The sequence below is a fragment of the Brassica rapa genome, chromosome A09, assembly GCF_000309985.2.
Source record: "Brassica rapa cultivar Chiifu-401-42 chromosome A09, CAAS_Brap_v3.01, whole genome shotgun sequence".
In the NCBI taxonomy this organism is placed as follows: Eukaryota; Viridiplantae; Streptophyta; class Magnoliopsida; order Brassicales; family Brassicaceae; genus Brassica; species Brassica rapa.
In genome coordinates this window covers 30,199,834-30,220,362 of record NC_024803.2, presented here as the reverse complement: position 1 = coordinate 30,220,362, position 20,529 = coordinate 30,199,834, and the positions used below count along the sequence as shown (strand labels likewise).

The 20,529-nt window shown below is 36.7% G+C and overlaps 2 protein-coding genes and 1 non-coding gene across 3 annotated transcripts; all 3 read left to right on the top strand.

Annotated features, from left to right (window-relative positions):
- Nucleotides 1-201: 201 nt before the first annotated feature.
- LOC103840606 (phosphatidylinositol 4-kinase gamma 5) lies at nucleotides 202-3,231 on the top strand. Its single transcript, XM_009117103.3, has 2 exons — nucleotides 202-458; nucleotides 820-3,231. The coding sequence occupies exon 2, from the start codon at nucleotides 983-985 to the stop codon at nucleotides 2,843-2,845; it is 1,863 nt and encodes a 620-aa protein (XP_009115351.1). The 5' UTR covers nucleotides 202-458; nucleotides 820-982; the 3' UTR covers nucleotides 2,846-3,231.
- Nucleotides 3,232-4,010: 779 nt separating this feature from the next.
- On the top strand, nucleotides 4,011-4,097 carry LOC117128733. Its single transcript, XR_004452126.1, has one exon. It is a non-coding gene; the product is annotated as a small nucleolar RNA R160 (small nucleolar RNA).
- A 9,150-nt stretch (nucleotides 4,098-13,247) lies between these two features.
- Nucleotides 13,248-20,026, top strand: LOC103840605 (proline-rich receptor-like protein kinase PERK10). Its single transcript, XM_009117102.3, has 8 exons — nucleotides 13,248-16,604; nucleotides 16,855-17,992; nucleotides 18,158-18,568; nucleotides 18,642-18,728; nucleotides 18,816-18,886; nucleotides 18,960-19,036; nucleotides 19,123-19,270; nucleotides 19,349-20,026. Exons 2-8 carry the CDS (start codon nucleotides 16,855-16,857, stop codon nucleotides 19,703-19,705), a joined length of 2,289 nt encoding a protein of 762 aa, XP_009115350.1. The 5' UTR covers nucleotides 13,248-16,604; the 3' UTR covers nucleotides 19,706-20,026.
- Nucleotides 20,027-20,529: the final 503 nt, after the last annotated feature.

The following is a 20,529-nucleotide window of genomic DNA, read 5'->3' as shown; positions in this document are numbered from 1 at the left end:
CCACGTCAAAGCTCTAATCGTTAGTGCCCACGTCATCATCCCCTGTTTTCTTAGTCCGGTTCTCTCTCATCGTACGTTCCTCACTTCGCCTACATTATTTCGACGGCTGCGATCTCCCGTTCTAGACGCTTCCAATTATTCCTCAGCTGATTTCAATCGAAAATATTTTTTATTTATTCTTCCGTATTTAACCGTGGTTAGTTTTTAACCCTCGGGTTAAGCGGTGAGGAGAGGTTAAATGTCTGTGTAAGTGATGACGAAGCGAAAGAGATAGGAACAAGAGGAGAAAGTACAGCTTCCAAGCGAGAGACCTTCCTGAGTCGACTCAGAACGAGTTGGCTTTTTTTAAATCTCATCTGCAGTATTCGTTGTCGAGCTCCTTTCTCTCGGTTGGCTCTTTCGTCTAAGCTCATTATCCCTTCCTCTCTCTCTCCTCGCCGTCGCGTCGTTTTCGTTTGGTGAGAGTCTTCTCTTAGATTCCATGATTCTGGAGATTTGATTTGATTTCTAGGTCTTAAGATTCAATTAGTCTTCATATATGCCATTTCAAGTTCGATCCTTTTACCTCTTTTGATTCATAAAAAGAGCCAATCAATCATGCATGATTAATCTCGGATGTTAGATTGTTTTTGTATACACGCTAATGTTTTCTTTTACGGTTCCTTTTTGCTATTAATGCTTTGTAAAAAAGAAGACACATCAACATTTGTTTCCGTTACTTTTCTATTTGCTAGTTTTAGATGATTCTTGCATAAAGTTTTGATTTTTGTGTGTTTATTACTCACTCACTCACTCTCAATTCAATATCTTTATTTGCAGATTGTTTTGTTGTTATGCTCCTGTCATCTGGACTTTAACTATGGAAGCTCGTCTTTAGTTCGAGGATTTGGTTTGGTTAACTGGTCTTTGATTTAAGCAAGGAGGAAGAAGGAAGATACTTTCTTTTGAAGGCTGTGACTTCTTTGGCTTGTTCTCCACATTCATGTCACGTAAGCTCAACAGTCCTATTCAGACACAAATGGCAGTTTCGCTTCTAAAGAGCCCCTTGACGGGAGAGTTCCACGCGTTTAACAAGATGGGGATGAAGCCTCCTGTGGGTCGTAGGCGTGTTTTTGTCCAGACAGAGACTGGCTGTGTACTGGGGTTGGAGCTGGACCGTAGTGATAACGCGCACACTGTGAAAAGGAAGCTGCAGGTTGCTCTCAACTTCCCTACAGAGGAAAGCTCCTTGACCTTTGGGGATTTGGTGCTTAATAATGATCTTACATCAGTCAGGAATGATTCTCCTCTGCTACTAACTCGGAACAACTTTCACCGGAGTTCATCGACTCCATGTCTTTCTCCCATGAGAGCTGATCTTCAGCAGGGTAGAGATGAGACCAGTTCTATTGAGATTCTTGGGAACTCGGTTTGTTCTTCCTTTGTGAGGCAAATGGCGAAGGATATTACAAAAGCGTTGAAGAGAGGGATTGATCCTGTTGCTGTCAACAGTGGTCTTGGAGGAGTCTACTTCTTCAAGAACATCCGTGGGGATAGCGTTGCGATTGTTAAACCAACTGATGAGGAGCCTTTTGCTCCTAATAATCCGAAAGGCTTTGTTGGTAAGGCGCTTGGACAGCCTGGGTTGAAACGCTCTGTGCGTGTTGGGGAGACAGGTTATAGAGAAGTTGCTGCTTATCTCCTTGACAAGGATGGTTTTGCAAATGTTCCTCCCACTGCTCTTGTGAAGATTTCTCACTCGATATTTAATGTTAACAATGGAGTGAAGGGGAGTAAGCGTATGGAGAAGGTGTTGGTGAGCAAGATTGCTTCTTTGCAGCAGTTTATATCTCATGATTATGATGCTAGCGAGCATGGAACGTCCAGCTTCCCTGTTTCGGCTGTGCACCGTATAGGGATTCTTGACGTTAGAATCTTGAATACGGACAGACACTCAGGGAACCTTCTGGTTAGGAAGCTGGATGGTGTGGGGATGTTTGGCCAGGTTGAGCTTATTCCGATTGATCACGGTCTTTGCTTGCCGGAGACTCTTGAGGATCCTTACTTTGAGTGGATTCATTGGCCGCAGGCGTCGATCCCGTTTTCAGAAGACGAGCTGAAGTACATAGCGAATCTTGATCCTTTTGAAGATTGTGAGATGCTGCGAAGGGAGCTTCCGATGGTACGAGAGGCTAGTCTCAGAGTTCTAGTTTTATGTACGATTTTACTGAAGGAAGCTGCTGCTTATGGTCTATGTTTGGCTGAGATTGGTGAGATGATGACTAGAGAGGTTCGTGCTGGAGACGAGGAGCCTAGTGAGATTGAAGTGGTTTGTCTTGAGGCTAGGAGTTTGATAGGAGAGAAGGAAGCTGAGTCTCCAAGATCAGACTTGGGCGGTGATGTTGAGTTCCAGTTTGATTTAGATTGTGAGGAGAACATCACATCCCCACTTGGATTTACTCTTGGAAACGCTCGTTGTCATCTGTCAAAGGTGGAAGAAACAACAGAGGAAGAAGAGGAAGAAGAGAAGGAAGTGAATGAGATAGCTATTCCAGAGAAAATGGGGGCGGTTAGCAAGCTTTCAATGTCTTTGAAAAGCACTCTTCTTGGTGAAAAGAGCCAGAAGTATCAGAAACACCCAGGAGCGAGAGCAGAGAGCGGGTATGCTTCGTCTGGACACAGGAGTGCAGAAGAGCAGATACCAGCAAGCACAAGCTTTGTGAAGCTCTCGGATATGAGTGAAGAGGAGTGGAAGATTTTCCTGGAGAAGTATCAAGAGCTACTTTATCCAGCATTTGCAAAGCGCAAGGCCATAACTTTAGGACAGAATCTGAGGCAGAGGCTGGGAACTTCGTGTCAGTTTTGAGATGTCAGAGACTGAAGAAGAAGAAGAAGAAGAAGAAGAAGAATAAAGGATTGTGTAAGTGAAGGGTTTGGCTTATAGGCTGAACTGGTGGAAAAGGATGGTCAAGTAAGAGAAGAGTGGTATGGATTTTAGTGTAAATATTGGGTTGATTGCAGCTTTTAGTGTGGAGGAGCGTCGAGAGATGAAGAGAGAATTTAGTCACAGTGTCTTTTGTTCATTCTTTTAAAAACTTGTTAAAACCCTCAGGATCTCGTTGGTTTCTGCTGTCTCGTTTAAAGCATGTAGACCCTCTTTATGTTTTATAAATCACTTTGTAGATTAAAAAAGAAAAGTGGATGAAAAAAGATTGGGTTTGTTTAAAAGTTAAACAGTGAAGTTAATCATCATCTTCGACGAGGCTCATGTTCCTTTCACTGTTCTTGACAACATTACTCTCACTCAAATATTTAAACGTCAATGATTACTTCGTTTTAAGCTCATGTGTTTCTTTAATGTTAGCGAGCATATCACATCTAGCTTCCTGTTCCGGCCGTTGATCAAACTGAGATTCTTTTTGGTTGCCAAGTAGAACTAGGTTGGCATGTACATAGAGGTGTGACGATTTTGGTCTTTGGTTCTAAGTTCTAACCTTTTTTATCTCAAGTCTCGTGGAAATAATGAAAGCCCACAAAGGAAAATGTTGATCTTATCCAGGTGCATAGGAAAGGTTAGGATCCGGAGCACACAAAAATCTTATGGGCCGAGTATCCATTTTAGAGGCTGGATCGCAAAACCCGACCCGGTTCGTACTAGTTAACCTACCCGGTTGCGGTTGTCTTCTTATAAATGCACACAACCGCTACTAACATCAACGGAAATCATCCTAAAAGTTTGAAGAATTGTCAAATATCGTTTAATAGATTATGGGGTCTTTCTACATTTGTAGGATTAGGATGGTATAGCAAAGTTTGTTGATTTGTCCTCATAAAGTTTTAACTTTGTTTGTTTGTACTTGCGGTAGTATAAGCACCATAACAAAATCGAGAAAAGGGTACTGTTTTGGTGCTATATATATTGGCACTTGCGCTTCTTGGGTTTCATCTCTGTTGATGTTCAATAGCTTTAGATCTTGTGCGGCTTGTTTTGTAATTTAATGGTTTTGTTTACTGGTATTGGGAGGAAGCAAAGCATTATGATGAGAATATAAATAGCCTCTGAATTCAAAATTCATGTGGATTTTATATTACATACCTTCAAAGTTCTCTGAATTGCTCTGCTTTCTCTTCAAATTTCTCTCTTTATTTGAAGGCAAGGAATAAAACTAGTTTTTGTTCGTTCAAATTATTATAATTGAATTGGCACCTAAGAAAATCATAGTCTGTTTATAGCTGATTTAATGCTTCAGACTACACGAGCATGGTGCTATATTAACATTTTTCAACTAGTTATTGTTGTTCATATTGAGCATTTTTGCTTTGATATATGTTCTTTTAACTTTTGATGAACATTTGTTTGCGTGTGTATTCTATATCTTGATTCTTGTAGGGACAGAACGGTCAAAAGCCTCTGATTAACTGAAATCTATACTATTAAATTAGGAACATGACCAGTTGATAAAAGTTATGTCCAGCTTTAAATATAACTACATCCAAATAACCATAACCACCTTCTAAATATTAATACATATGTTTAGAGAAACAATTATTTGGTAACTGCTAAATAACCACCTTTTAGGTAACGTCAAACTACATCATATATATAACATGATACCAAAGGAGAGGACCCACATGTTCTGATGATCGATAGAAAATTTATTTTTTTGTTTTACATTTTTTATCAATTTAATGCAAAACATATTGTTTTATCAATTTAATTACTATTTGATTAATAAACAAAACTGCAACTATACTCTGTTATTTTAAAAAAATAACTGTTTAGGAATAAAATACAAAATTAATGTGTGAAATGGCTATGGCATAAATGTATAGTTATGCAACATCACAAATTCAATACAATTATCAAAATTTTTTACTAACCATTTTTAAAAATATTTTACACAAATATGATTACAAAGAAAACATACATATGATTACAAAGAAAAACACATATGAAAAATTAAATTTATAAAAAACAATGTAAAACAAAAAAATATACCCGTCTTTTGAAGACGGGTCAGAATCTAGTGACCACATTAAATTTGACCTAAACTGAGATGGAAGAGTGACCGGCAAAACCAAAATGGTTTTGAATCTAAAATGTGTTGGCAAAGCATTGGAATAAATATGTATGATTGTGTTAACCTCAAAATAGGACACTAACCAAACCGAGACGAGGGGTTGAGAAATAATAACAACAAAATAATCTGTTGGAGAATGTTAAGAGTAAAAACTTGTGAGCCAAGCTGGTGCTAAGACGATTTTGGCAGTGATGGTTCTACATCTATACTACTCGCTCATGGCCTTATCACAGATAACTTCTCTTGTGATCATGTAAACCCAAATATCGTTAGTTATTGACCTGATTTCTTGAAGAGGTGACTTTTCTGACAGAGAAGCTTTTCAACTTAGTTCTGTTCTGTATTATCAGTGTTAGGCCGAGGTACTGGTTTGCAAAGAAATAGTGATTGGTTGTTATTTGGTGTACTAAGTCATTGTTCTGTTCTCTTTGCCTGTCCAAATGCTTTTACTAATCTAACTTGTTGTCATTCTGACAACTATGGATGGAGCGTGCACATGCTATTATTGTTGACACAACTGCTTGGTTCTTGGCCTTGAAGCGCTGAACTAGTCTGGTCCTTCAGTCTTTCTAAAGGTAAAATTTGTAGACCAAGTTCAGTGTTTGATGCATTTACCAAGCAACATTTTCTCATATATCTCACGTTTTGTGGGTCCATCATTCATTTTCATCCATCTGTTTACTGCTCCTACGTGCATTATAAATTTATAATGGATTGCAGATTAAAAATAATTTATTTTTAATAAAACTAAATTTTTATTATTTAGAAATGTTTATTAGGCCTGAACATATTTCTCGGATCCGAAGATCCGAACCGGTAATTACCCGAAAAATCAGGTTTCGGATCGGATTCAAATATAGGAAAATACCCGGTTGGATAAGGTTAAAAATTTGGTTGGGTACCGGATCGGATACGGGTTATATCCGGGATCTGTACGTGTATACGAAAGACCCGAATTAAACTTTAGTTAAGATAACCCTAGTAATCTCTTAACACTAGTTAATGCTTGTTTTCATTTTTGAAGATTAAATTTTGGTTTGATTATATTAAAATGGTTATGTTATGTTATTATATTGTAATTTTGGTTATCTTGTTTATGTTTTTTCGGATATTTAGAATATCTTCTCTTCTTTTGGATTATGTTCGGTTCTATCAGGTTAAATGGTTTGGTATATACTCAAAACCAGACCGAATCCATTAATTTTTTGGTTACTTCGGATGTAACCAGATCCGACAGGTACCGAACCAAAATTTTAAATTATCCGAACGGTACCATTTTCTCTAGTTCTGAAATATCTGATATCCGAAAAACTCGACCAGGATCCGAACCGGTTATCTGATGCCCATGCCTACATGATTTTGATTTTTTTCTCTTTCAAAATATTTTTTATAAAATTTATTAATTACTTTTAAGATCTAATACATGAGAAGACTTCTAGAAGACTTCTGGAAGATTTCGATTTAGGTGGAAAACTTAAATTCTTCTAAAATTTAGGCAGGAATCCTAAATTCTACTAAAATTTAGATGAGATATGTCAGAAGACTTCTTGAGAAGTCTTATGTGAGTCTTCCAGACTCTATAATCAAATAACTAAACAAAAAAAACACTTCTTTAAACTTTTAAGATATTTTGAAAGTGTTTAAATCAAGTTATTAGATAATCACTAAACACATATAAGTCAAAAAAAAATTAAAAGACAAAAGATAAGATTACAAAATCTAACCCTAAATATACCAACAATATTATAACATATGTTACCAAACTCTAAACCAAGGAGTATCATGAGTTACTCTACTTTCACTCATCTATGTTGAAAATAATTCAATTTTAGTAAAAAAATAATTACATAATTTAAAAATGTTTATTATTACATGATTTCAATTTTTTCCCATTTTAAATTATTTTTAAGATCTACTGAACAAGAAGACTTCTCTAAGAAGACTTCTTTGTAAGTCTTCTCACACAGAGGATTATAATGGTAAAACTCAATACATGTTTTCGGTTTAGTTATAAGGAGATTGTTGTAATTTCACTAGCCTTTTGGATTTATTTTGCATTTGACTGAATTTGGGGTACACTTTTGTATTCAAAATCAAGTTTTGAGTCATTTTTGGCAATTTCCCCTAAAAAGTTATAACATGTAGTTTGTATTAATTAAAAAAGTGCACTGCTGAGTTGTTCGTAATTGAAATGCTAATTTTACATATGTGGCAGCTTGAGAATCAATTGAGAATTTTGTTAGTCCAAAATTAAATTGTTAGGGTATGTTATATTATATAGTATGTCAATTATGCACCAGTTATTTATCAAATTTAAATTATTATATATTCGTTCCTTAAATGAAACCTGCAAAATTACCTAATGTGATTAAGATATATATATGGTAATTAATGATTTTAAATAATAAAGATTTGCTAACAATCTGTATACTTTCTATCATTTTTGTTTAATTATTTATTATTAAAATAAATTACATAATTACATTAATCATATAATAAAAATTTAGACTTTTTTTGTATATATTGTATTTTGAAGTTTTCAAAACGAGTATAAATTAATAAAACTGTGTAATCTCACATAAACTTTTGTGATCAAGGTTTAAATTTTTTCTATAATAAGATACAATGATTATAAAATCATAAGAATAAATAATTTTATTTTAGTAGGTGTTTATGTTACATATATATATATATATTTCATATCGTTTAAATTAAACTATACATCATATGAAAATACATACTTATATTTTGATATATGCGTTGAACATATATTGAAAGTTAATATTTTAATTTTGAAATCTTCATTGTTTTTTTAAATGATTATAAATTATTAAAACCACTAAACATTCCACATTAAAAAAATCGTTGGTGTGAAATATTGTTATCCAAATATGCAAATAATCATAAAATCATATGAGTAGAAACCTCATTCAATAAATATGTATATTAAAAGTATACTATATATCTATGTTAATATCATTTAAATTTAATTATCTATATATATATAAATATGTTCGCTTCTCTCTTGTGACGCCACGTCATCAAGTCGTGCGTTATGGGAGTGACACGTGTCCCATTTTATATTTGGGGTCAAAATAAATGAATGCAGTTAGGGGTAATTGAACCAATCACCTCTAGCACTGGTAATTTCTCTTTGAACCACTAGATTAAAGTCACGTTTTATAAATATGTGGCCGCGAAAATATTTATTTGCGTATCGGCTGAAAGCCAATGCTTCTTCTGCTTGTGGCCAGGGCCGACACTGAACTGACGTCAAGATGAAGATCTTGAAGTTAAAAACTTTGCTCCAAACAGTTTTGCAATGTTTCCAACCTTTATAACTTGATGCATATAATATATATCAAAATACATTTATTTTTTTTTTTTTTTTTTTGACAGCAAGAAATTTACAGACTCATATTGACTCTGTAAACCATATTGGTAACTCCGCATCCATGTGAACGACAAAGGACAATTGCTTTCTTGCACTACGTGCTAAGCTATCTGCCCGAAGATTCGCCGTCCGAGGTACATGGACGATGTCTGAATTAAGGAAGCTTCCTTTGAGGAGCTTGATATCTTCCAAATAGCTTTCAAATGCTGGCCATTCTTCTGGTTCCGAAACCATCTTCACCAATTGAGAACAATCCGTTGCAAAAGTAACCTGGAACTGTCTTAAGTTCTTCATGCATTCCATTGCCCAAATCAAAGCCTCTACCTCCGAATGAAGGGGAGAGAGGCATGCCCTTACATTTCTTGCCCCCAGTAGACCATCAAATCCCGGTAAAGTACTATACCAGCCTTGCCCTGACATTAAATCCTTATCCTTCCATGAGCCATCAATAAAACACCATCGACCTGGTGTCTCTAAGGGAGGAATGGTTTGTACCGAGAGCCCCCTCGTTGGTTCATTTCCTACCTGTGCTTCTGCCCAGAGTGATGATTCCACTTCAGCTAATTTTAGAGTGTCACACGGATCAATATCCAAATTACTAAAAACTTTGTTATTTCGGCCTTTCCAAATATACCATAGAATCCATGCAAACTGATGGTCATCCATTTTCGGTTGCACTCTCCAAAAAAGATGATCCATATTAGTAAATAAAGAGCTGATAGGAAAGATATTAGGCGATGACAGAATCTTGGATAGTGCCCACACTTGACGTGCAAGGGGACATTCAAAAAATACATGATTTATTGATTCTTCCGGATCTCCACAGCGAGCACAACATATATCTCCTCTTATCCCTCTTGCCTTTAAATTTTTCATTACCGATATACATCCTGAGACCAATTGCCAAAGCAGGTATTTATTGTACACGCTTTTATTAGTTTTGCTTTTAAAAGAAGGTATTTACAGTTATAAATGTTTTGTGCCAGTGAAGTAATGGCTGAAAAACCTCTATACATATGTCATTTTAAAATAACACCCAACTTCTATATATAGTCAATACATATGTCCATGTTATATTATAGACTAAATATTTTCTCTTTTAAAAATATAGAAAACAGTTTTTTTAGTCTACAAGCAAATATTGTAGAGCAAGTATGCATTACACAAAATAATATATATTTAAAATCTATACGCAAAAACATAAAAGTTGTTATATGCCTCTTTCTGACACATGCACCCTCCACTATGAATAAAAATTAAAAAAAAAACAGTATTATCATCAAACTTTATCACAAATCCATATTTGTACATATATAATTATGAGTTGGACAATTAGTTAATTTGATACAATACCAAAGCAAAAATAATCGAAAAACAATTATACCACCGCATACTAACACATAACAGATAACCAAATTCTTGAATCTTATAACAAATTTCAACTCGAGCATTTAGTGAATATCAAATTAACTAATATCCTGCCCGTAGGGCGGGCCGACCCTAGTATATCATATACAATAGATAAATTGATTGGTTTGATTTATTTACCCTAAAATGATTGCAAATAAACAAGAGCGATCGTTTGATTTATATCTGAATGCCAATTTATTACATAATAATAACTGATTTCTGATTTATTTAATATGTAATTATTATTTTATTATTTTATAATATGCAGAAAAACATAAAATAAGTAATAAATATAAAATATTTATTTTGCAAAAGGTGCGGATCTTAACCTAAGTATGTATCTCTTTAATAATTTTAAATCTTAAACATTTTTTAAATCTCAGGCCAAAAAAAAATAACGAAATGAGAATAAACTCAAAAATCAATATTTATATCGAGCAATAACCAAAATAAAAAAAAACAACACAAAAATGAGAAAAATATCGAGATAGATATGATTGGCACGTGAACGTAGACTTCTCATAACTATAATTAACTTTTAAATTGATAAATCATGATATAAAACTGAGCTGGCATAGTTTCATTGTAACCAAATAGTAGGCATGAGATTCTTTCGCCTAAGCGTTAGGTTCTTATGCGATAAGTGATTTTTTGACCCAAAATATTTTAAAAAATGAGATCAGCTCATCAGTAAACAAATTATGTAATTAACAAAAAAAATTAAAAAATTGTTTAATGGCCAAAATATTAATTCGATCAATAGTATAAATTTTATTTTTTTCATACGATATACCTTAAATAATTTTCAAATAAATTGCCTTGCGCAAGACGCATGTCTTAATCCTAGTGATTGGAATTAAAATCGAAAGTATTCTGCATAAATTTTAGAATTAACCAATTTAAAATTTTGTTGGATTGCAAAACTTTGATAATTGATTTTAAATCATTGATTAAATCAAGAATCTTGAAGATTTAAAGGTAGGAAAACAGGTGGAGGTTCCTATATATGAGTTTGACTTTAAGTCCAGCTCTCGTGTTGGATACAGGTGATGATGCTATGCTGGTTAACCATTATACTCATTTGAAGACATGGTTTGTTTTATTAATGCCATGCTTTTGATTTTTGTTAGGACTCTTGATGTCCCAGCTTCTAGGATTGTGATTAGGGATATATGCTTTGAGTGAAAAATTGCGACCTTTGTTGGATCTCCGTGTGTCTGTCACTGGCCAGTTCACTTTGATCTTGTTAAACTTGGTGATATACAACGTGCAGGGCAACAGCCAGAGGAGATAATCCATCAGATATCTGAAACAGTTTGTTCCCTCAGTCCTTTTAATATCTTTGCTTCTTGGCTATTAGTGGTTAAGTAAACTTAAAACAACTTTATTGTTTGTGTAGGTGTACACTATGTACAAAGCTTTCATAGAGCCCGGATTCTCCGGACTGCTCAAATCAAAATACCCCTTCACTGGTTTTCAGAGCCCAACATACATCTTGAAGGTTTGAAAAAATGACTTGATTTTGTCTATCCATGCTGTAATAAGAGCTGCTCTGTAATCTCATTATTCATGTATTTGTTGTCTGCGTTTGGTAAAGTGAAGTTATTTTGCTGTTTGGTTTGTTGTAGTCGAGAAAGGATGTATCCGTTGATCAGATCAAGGCGGTCCTTTCTGAAGGACATACAGAGACTAAGGCCCTGTTCGTTTGTACATCTCGAAAATGCATCTAGATGGTCCATCTAGATGTCTTACCCAGATGCTTCATCTCGGTGTTGTTCGTTTCTTTATTTCGTCCATGCATCCAGATGAATCATCTAAATGTAACTATGTTCGTTTGCTTGTCATTTTTTAACTTCCATCTGCATCCAGGTGAAATTGTTAATAAAATGACTAAAATATAATTTTTTTTACGTTTTGGCGGAAAAATATAAATTTTTACGGTTTTTAGCCGAAAATATTTTTGCGGTTTTTGAGGAAATATGTGTTTTTTCGCGAAAAATGCATTTTTATGGTTTTAGCCGGGAAAAACATTTTTGCAATTTTGGTGGGAAAATACATTTTCCGGTTTTGGCGGGAAAATACATTTTTTCCGGTTTTGGCGGGAAAATGCGCTTTTCCGAAATTGGCGGGAAAATACATTTTTTTGGTTTTGGCGGAAAAATACATTTTTCCGGGTTTGGCGGGAAAATACAGTTTTCCGATTTTGGCGGGAAAATACAGTTTTCCAGTTTTGGCGGGAAATGCACTTTTTCGGTTTTGGCGGGAAAATATGATTTTCCGGTTTTGGCGGGAAAATACATTTTTCCGGTTTTGGCGGAAAAATACATTTTTATGGGTTTGGCGGGAAAATGCGTTTTTCCAGTTTTAGCGGGAAAATACGTTTTCCGGTTTTAGCGGAAAAATGTTTTTTTTTTCCGGTTTTAGCTGGAAAATGCATTTTTCCGGTTTTAGCGGGAAAATACGTTTTCTGATTTTAGCGGGAAAATACGTTTTTCCGGTTTTGGCGGGAAAATTTCATTTTCCGGTTTTCGCGGAAAAATTTCATTTTCCGGTTTTGGCGGACAAATTTCATTTTCCGGTTTTGGCGGTAAAATTGTGTGTTTTCAGTTTTGGCGGGAAAATGCGTTTTCCGATTTTGGTGAGAAAATTTCCGTTTTCCGGTTTTGGCGGGGAAATTTTTTTTTTCTGGTTTTGGCGGGAAAATGGAATTTTTCGGTTTTGGCGGGAATATTCTGTTTTCTAGTTTTGGCGGGAAAATTCCGTTTTCCGATTTTGGCGGGAAAATTGTGTTTTTCGGTTTTGGCGAGAAAATGCGTTTCTTCGGTTTTGGCGGGAAAATGCTTTTTGTGGTTTTGGCCGGAAAATGTTTTTGAGTTTTGGCGGGAATATGCGTTTTTAGGTTTTGGGGGGGGGGGATGCGTTTTTTGGGTTTTGGTCGAAAAGTGCGGTTTTACTGGTTTAGCCGAAAAATGTGTTTTTATGAAAATGTGTGTTTTATGTTTTTTTTTGCGGAAAACGCATCTTGCGGTTTTGGCAGGAAAGTGTGTTTTTCAGTTTTTGCGAAAAAATGCATTTTTGGTTATAGCGGAAAATGGTATATGCAATAAAATATAATTTACGGTTTGAAAATAATATTTTAATTTTAAAAGGTTATTTTTGTCATTTATCATTTTGGACTGAACTAGATGCATCTGCATCCAGATGCACCATCAAGACTCACCTTCATTTGGGTGAGAATTTGAGATGAGTTTTTAAAAATTCAGATGGGTGATCCATCTGGATGTAATATTATAATGCACAAAACGAACATCAATTTGTATATTCATCCAGATGGATCACCTGGGTGAGCAAACGAACAGGGCCTAAGGAGGAGACCTATGATATATATATCTTCTTCCTCCTGGTGAGATCCAGAGTCGTGCCAATCATATTAAAGGATGCGGAATAAAGATGGAAAGTACAGCCTCATGTTTGAGGTTTGGCCCTTTCAGAGTTTTCTTTCCATGTGGTGAATACTTATGGTTATGGTTACACAGAGGTATGTCAACGCAAAGAGACAAGAATCTGTCCAGGCTCAGCTCCAACTTCGTATTTTATTTCTGGTCTGGACAATGGCTGTTTGACAAATTCTATAATGCCTCGTTCATCCTCATCCTTCCAATTAGCCAAGGATTTGCCACTAGGTGAGTCTACCTCTCTCGTTTAAGAGATTTGGATTTTTCTTATTATTGCTTTGAAAGGCTGAGTTGGTGTTTATGGTACAACCAGATATCGACTCTCTCTCACATGGACAGCGTCAAGGTGATGCATCAATTGGATAATCTGTGCAGTCTGATGAGAGAAAGCTCATCAGCAGAAAGGTCACGCCTAACGAGAATGGGAAGCAGTGATAGCAGTAGCAGAGACTGATCAATCAAAAGCTTCTTATTGTACAATGCGAAATCTAGTAGACTGCCTCTCGTGTTAACGTTGGCTCTTTGCAGCGTAGGGGTTGTAGTGTTTAGGAGCTGCTACGTTAACAAGCGGCAATAACATCTATAAGCACTTTGTTTCTAGTCTCTTTTTTTGGGTATTTTTTTTCTCTCTGGAGGCGTTTTGTGAGCTTCCATGGTTTAGTACTTAGACTATGACACCAATTCTAGATTAATTTCATTCAATAAAGCTCAGTGTCTTAGCTTAGCATTCATTTTGCTCTTCTTTTAGTTCTTACATAATCAAAGACGAGACCTGGATGTGAGAACAATGCTTCTTTAGAGGCAAGTCTTGTGAAAGACTTTTTGACGAGGTAATAATGGTCTTTGATGGCTTTTTAATTCATGTTAGCGGTTAATAGTTACAACTTACACAACACATGGAGTCCACTTACTCTTGTCTTTACTGCGGTTCTAATTAAGGTTGAGATGATTCTCCAGTCACTAGAATATGAACCCATCTCACATGCCATTTCGCTTCACAGTCAGAATCATATGGTTAGTACATTTGGTTAAACTTTAAAAACCAGGCAAGTTTCAAACCAAAAGTGGAAAGAGCAGGCTGCTGAGATCGACATAAGGAGAGAAAATGTCAATTGACAAACAGACAGAGATAGTAATCCAGTTGCATGCTTATATCAATAGTAGGAATCTTCAAACCAAACTTCACAAGATCATGTTTCTTTACACATTCTGGTTAACATGGATCTAAAAAGGTGAGATATGCTTTGTTGCTAAGAAAAGTGGATCAGAGTTTTTCATGTTATTAAAATCTTTGTTTGAGGTTCCTAATCTGACTGTGATGTCGTCACAACATAACTGAAAGTTTGAAACATACTCACATACATAAACTCTTTGTTGCAAAAAAATAAATGCGGTCCCACTAAACGTGTGCATGTCACTGTTAATTATGTAATGAATGAATGTTCGAAGAGAGTCAAGTCAACAGCTACAGTTCCTGGAAAGATCTTAACTAGAGGCACCAAATGTTGCCGTGTGTTATTTCACTGAACACAATTTCTCTTTTTTTTTTTTCTTCTGCAATGATGATGACGAATGAGGCTTGCTTTTTCCTTTCACACATAATAATAGACCGACTGATGTGTAATTGTGTATGATACAAGGTTATATAAAACATATATATACATGTGCGTATTAATTTCGACCGACACAAATATTTGTCCGGAAGATCCTCCATTATCTATGGTTAGTTGGTTACACGTTGCCGGTTACCCCAAAAGTGACTACTGAATAATAGTAAAATGCTTTGTGAATTTTACACTAAACTCTTTGTTTGGGTGAATTTTTCTACCTGTAAGATTGCAGATTCTGGAATTATATATTTTATATTATTAATGTATTGACAATGTTATAAGTTACGTAACTTAAGTTTTATTTACCATTTTTGACAGTTAAAAATAAGATCTCGACCAATCTTTAATTTTGTCATTTTATTCATTCATTTATATATCATACTTACTAAACCGGTTACCTAAATTGAATCGGCTGTCCGATTCAGATTCTTAAATCATCAACCATTGGACTTGCTCCCAACTCATAAGTGTGCACTGACGATGGAGAATGACATTGTGGTGTGACCAGTGACCACTTAGAGGAATGGAAAATAAAAAAAAAGTGGTAATAAAACATAACAAAAAACAAAAGAACATAATATTAAAGGCATGTAACTGATCTTGACAATTGGGTTCCACATTGTGACTTTTTTCCTTTTTTTCTTTTTTATATTGGCATGTAACTGATATGGACAAAATGGTCCCAAAGTTCTCAACGTCCCTTTCATGAAATTTAACGTCAAGCAACGAGTGAACTACTGTTTTCAGGATTTTACATAATTTTCAGCACCAATCGTACATATATTATGAACTAAATATACAAATAATTACACTTTAAATCCAATAGTTTATGTCAAATTTTTAATTATGAAACAATAGTACTTAGGCAATGGTTGTAAAATTTCACACATTTCACTGCAGTTTAAGTTTTTTTCTTACGTTAAAATAATTTCAAATAAGGCTGTTTGTTCGTAACTGATTTTGTAATATTAACACATAACAAAAATATATATTTTTAATTTGGTAAATACTTTTTTAATAATACGAGAAAAATAAAAAAAAAAATGGTTAAAAATGAAATGAGTGAAGAAACTTTAGATTTCCATATATAGTAATGACTTTCCTAACTAAAACAAGATTTCAGTATAGTAATTAATTATTTGTTTGCAAACCAATTATCAAAAAAATATAGTAGGTAATTGCCAATTAGCGATCTTCTTTTTGCAAAAACAAGCAAGAAATAAAATAAAAATAAAGCTAAGATTTCATGTTGACCGTTGATTAGACGTTACAATAAAGCATTCTTTTTTTCCTTTATGATGCATACAAATATATTAATTAATTTGTCTTAAGTTCCTTCCCATATGAATTTTCTTTTCGTTCTGATGACTTGTTTGATATTATGATACACACAAATACAGTTTTGATTCATCCATTCATCTGCCTTTGAATTTTGTTTAGTTACTTCTTTTCTTCCACACAAACAGCCTTGATAATTTGAAGGCTTCAGGCACACCACCAAATCTTGTATGCTGCGCAGACGCAATCTCAACTGGTGAGAAAAAGAAGGAGACAAGTTGCTTACTTGGCCATTAGCTAAGACTAGCATATAATTTTCTTTTTCTGGGTGTTGCAAGGAAAATCTTTTACAGAGAGATCTGAAGTTTTGTTTGCATTAAGTCTATCACCAAGTCAGGTAATCTGAGATTTTGGATTCAGTGATCTGGGTTCTGCTCGGAAGTTCATTTCACGATCTGGGTCTGCTTCGTTTCGAGTAGTTTAGGAACAGTGTTGGGTAAAGTTTGGTGCTTTACGGTTCCTCTGTCTTCGTTTCGAGTAATAGTAGTAACAGAGTTTGGTAAAGTTTAGTGCTTTACGGTTACTGTCGTCCTCAAGCTCTGGATTTTTCGGTGAAAATTTGTTAAAAATTGGGTCTTTTGATTTAGATGGCTACACCGGTGCAGCCTCCTACGGCGGAGGTGCCACCGTCTCCACCTTTGTCTCCCGGTGGTAATGCTGTTTCTCCTACGAGAGAGCCCATTGATGGCAATTCACCGGAGATCCCAAACCCTCCACCTCTGTCTACTCCTCCTCCGGCGGCTCCTTTATCATCTCCACCACCAGAACCTTCTTCCTCACCACCTCCACCTACCGGAGCTCCTCCTCCTACTCCCACGTTACCTGCTGACCCTCCACCACCACCACCACCATCACCTGACACCTCTCCCCCTCCCATTTCACCACCATCGTTCCCGCCACCGGAAACATCTCCTCCTCCTACTCCCTCTTCACTTGACCCGCCATTAAACCCACCACCACCTGAGACCTCTCCCCCTCCACCTCCTCCACTACACGAGCCTGCCGTTTCACCACCATCATTTCCACCTCCGGAAGTATCTACTCCTCCACCACCATCATCACCTGAGAGCTCTCCTCCACCACCATCATTACCTGAGAGCTCTCCTCCTCCACCATCATCACCTGATCGGCCTGCCATTTCACCACCATTATTTCCGCCACCGAAAAGCTCTCCTCCACCACCAGCTTCAGACCCACCTACAAACCCACCTCCGTTAGTCCCACCGTTACATTCATCTCCACCTCCACCATCACTTCCTCCTCCACGTCCTCCCCCCTCCCCACCAGGCTCACTACGTCCTGCTCTCTCTCCTCCTCCACGGGATCCAGAACATCCTCAGCAACCTCCTCCTCCAGATTCTAAACGTCCTCCTCCACCAGAGAAAATCCACCCACCTTCCAAGCCAAGTCCAGCTCCCTTACCTTCTAACTCTTCTTCATCACCCTCACCACCATTAGTTCCATCTCCTCCTTCTCCTCAAAAATCTGTACCAGACTCAGGCCATCCACCTCAAGAAAACAACCTTACTCCTCCTGTCACAAACAATTCCAGCAACTCCGGTTTTAGTACAGTAGCTGTCGTAGGTGTGAGTATTGGTTTGGTCCTTGTGCTGCTTGGTCTTATTGGAGTCATTGTCTGGTGCGTGAGGAGACAGAAAAAGAAGCTTCCTGCCATTGGCGGTGGCTATGTGATGCCCTCTCCTCTAGTTTCCTCCCCAAGATCAGGTACATTTTAACAGCTAACCCTTAATCTCTTTCTCACATTAACTTAGCAAGCATGGCTGAAAGAACTCTCCTTACTAATGTATTGATGGTTCTTATCTCAACTTGAAGTTTATGTTTATGGATATCGCTATGCGCACTTGTTTATCACTAGTCTCTGTTGTTCAGATTCAACGCCTTCCAAGACAAACTCATCTGCCCCTTTAGTGGGAAACCGTTCTAGCAACCGGACATTCTTTTCACAACCAGAACCTGGTGGCTTTGGTCACTCGAAGGAACTGTTCTCGTACGAAGAACTCGTCAAAGCAACAAATGAATTCTCAGATGAAAATCTACTGGGTGAAGGCGGGTTTGGTTGTGTATATAAAGGGGCTTTACCAGATGGAAGAGTGGTGGCTGTTAAACAGTTAAAAATAGGTGGAGGACAAGGCGACAGAGAGTTCAAAGCTGAGGTTGAGACCATAAGCAGAGTACACCACAGGCATTTGCTTTCTTTGGTTGGATACTGTATCTCCGAGAACCGAAGATTGCTTATTTATGATTATGTTCCTAACAACAACCTTTACTTCCACCTTCATGGTAAGCTTAAGACAGATTCATATAAGACAAACCCACTGCTACTTTTGAAACTATGTTTCTTGTGGTCTTTTAGCTGCAGGAACTCCGGGTCTAGACTGGGCAACGCGTGTTAAAATCGCTGCTGGTGCGGCTCGTGGATTAGCTTATCTCCATGAAGATTGTAGGTTTGCTGTGAATCAAATTCTCTCTGTTGTTACTTAATTTTTATGGTTCTTGTCTGAGTGATCTTGATGGTAAAATTTGACAGGTCATCCTCGTATCATACACAGGGACATCAAATCATCCAACATTCTTTTAGATAATAACTTTCACCCTCTGGTAATACACATTTATCTTCTCTTCTGAATTAAGATCATGAGTTTTAGTAACATTTGATCGCTTGATTCTTTAGGTTTCTGACTTTGGTCTTGCAAAGCTAGCTCTAGACTGTAACACGCATATCACAACTCGTGTTATGGGAACATTTGGGTAGGTGCTGGTTAAGTTCCCATATAATATGTATGTAATGTTGCAATCTCTGCATCTAATACAAGTATTGGTAAATTCATTTCCAGCTACATGGCTCCTGAATATGCATCAAGTGGTAAATTAACCGAAAAATCAGATGTCTTCTCCTTTGGTGTTGTTCTACTTGAGTTAGTCACTGGACGTAAGCCTGTTGATACATCACAACCCTTGGGAGATGAGAGCCTTGTTGAATGGGTATGGAATCAAATAAGCATTTTGAGAATGTAACTCTTTTCTTTAGTTCCAATGTGTTTTTGTGTTGAATGTTTTCAGGCTCGTCCTTTGCTTAGTCATGCCGTAGAAACCGAGGAGTTTGAAGCTTTAGTAGACCCCAAGCTGGGAAGAAACTACGTTGGCGCTGAAATGTTTAGAATGATCGAAGCAGCTGCAGCTTGTATTCGCCACTCAGCTGCAAAGAGACCTCGGATGAGTCAGATTGTGAGAGCTTTCGACAGTCTAGCTGAGGAAGACTTGACCAACGGGATGAGACTAGGCCAAAGTGAGGTCATCGACTCAGCTGAGCAGTCTGCAGAGATCAGATTGTTTAGAAGAATGGCTTTTGGCAGCCAAAACTACAGTACAGATTTTTTCACTCATGATATTTATAATAGCAGAGACGAAAACGTGTAAATAATATATCAGAAACAAAACTCATTGGAGATTTTGATTTTGGCCAAGAAATGAGATCTCTAAGCAGAACCTTTCTTGATTACCACCGAACCACATAAACACTGAGAGGAAAGGTTAATATGAGTTTAGAACCTCAATGCAAGTCCTCTGGTTCGTCTAGTCCAAATCTTTTTGAAGAAGAGATGAGAACAGGATAGTGAGTGGTTTCATCTTCTTACATGAGAAGTCACCTCCTCTGCATCTATCTTTGCGTCTGTGATGTAACTCATGTCCACTCTTCTGCTAATAATAAATCAACAAGGTTCTCTTCTCTTTATGTCATCTCCAAACTTTTCATTGGCGTGAGTAATATAGAAAGATGAGAATAGACCTATTTGCCCTTATATGAACCACATTCATGTTGGGGAATAGTATCAATGGTAACAAGGATTTGAACAGCTACAGTTCTTTTGCCGTCCAAGATTCCTAAACATGCCGGTAAACATGTCTCAATCCCCACGTGAAATTCACACACCAGTCTATGTATTACATTTGTAATCCTTGAAGTTTTGTGCGTAACAAGAGTAATGACAGAAGACTGTGGTGTCCTTTAATGCTGCTGCCAATGCCTTGTGTTACAAGTCACTACCTTCGTCTTCTTCAAGGTCCCTTGTAAACTTGGCCAGAAGATTAAGAAGTTTGCGAAGAAAAGATGTGGGAGAACAAGAACGGAGGAGGATGTCGTCAAAGAGGAGCGTTGGTATGGAAATGGGGTTGTGTTTGAAGAAGGCTCATCAAGATCTAATTGCATTGAAGTCACTGAGGGAATGTTGTCGATGAGCAAA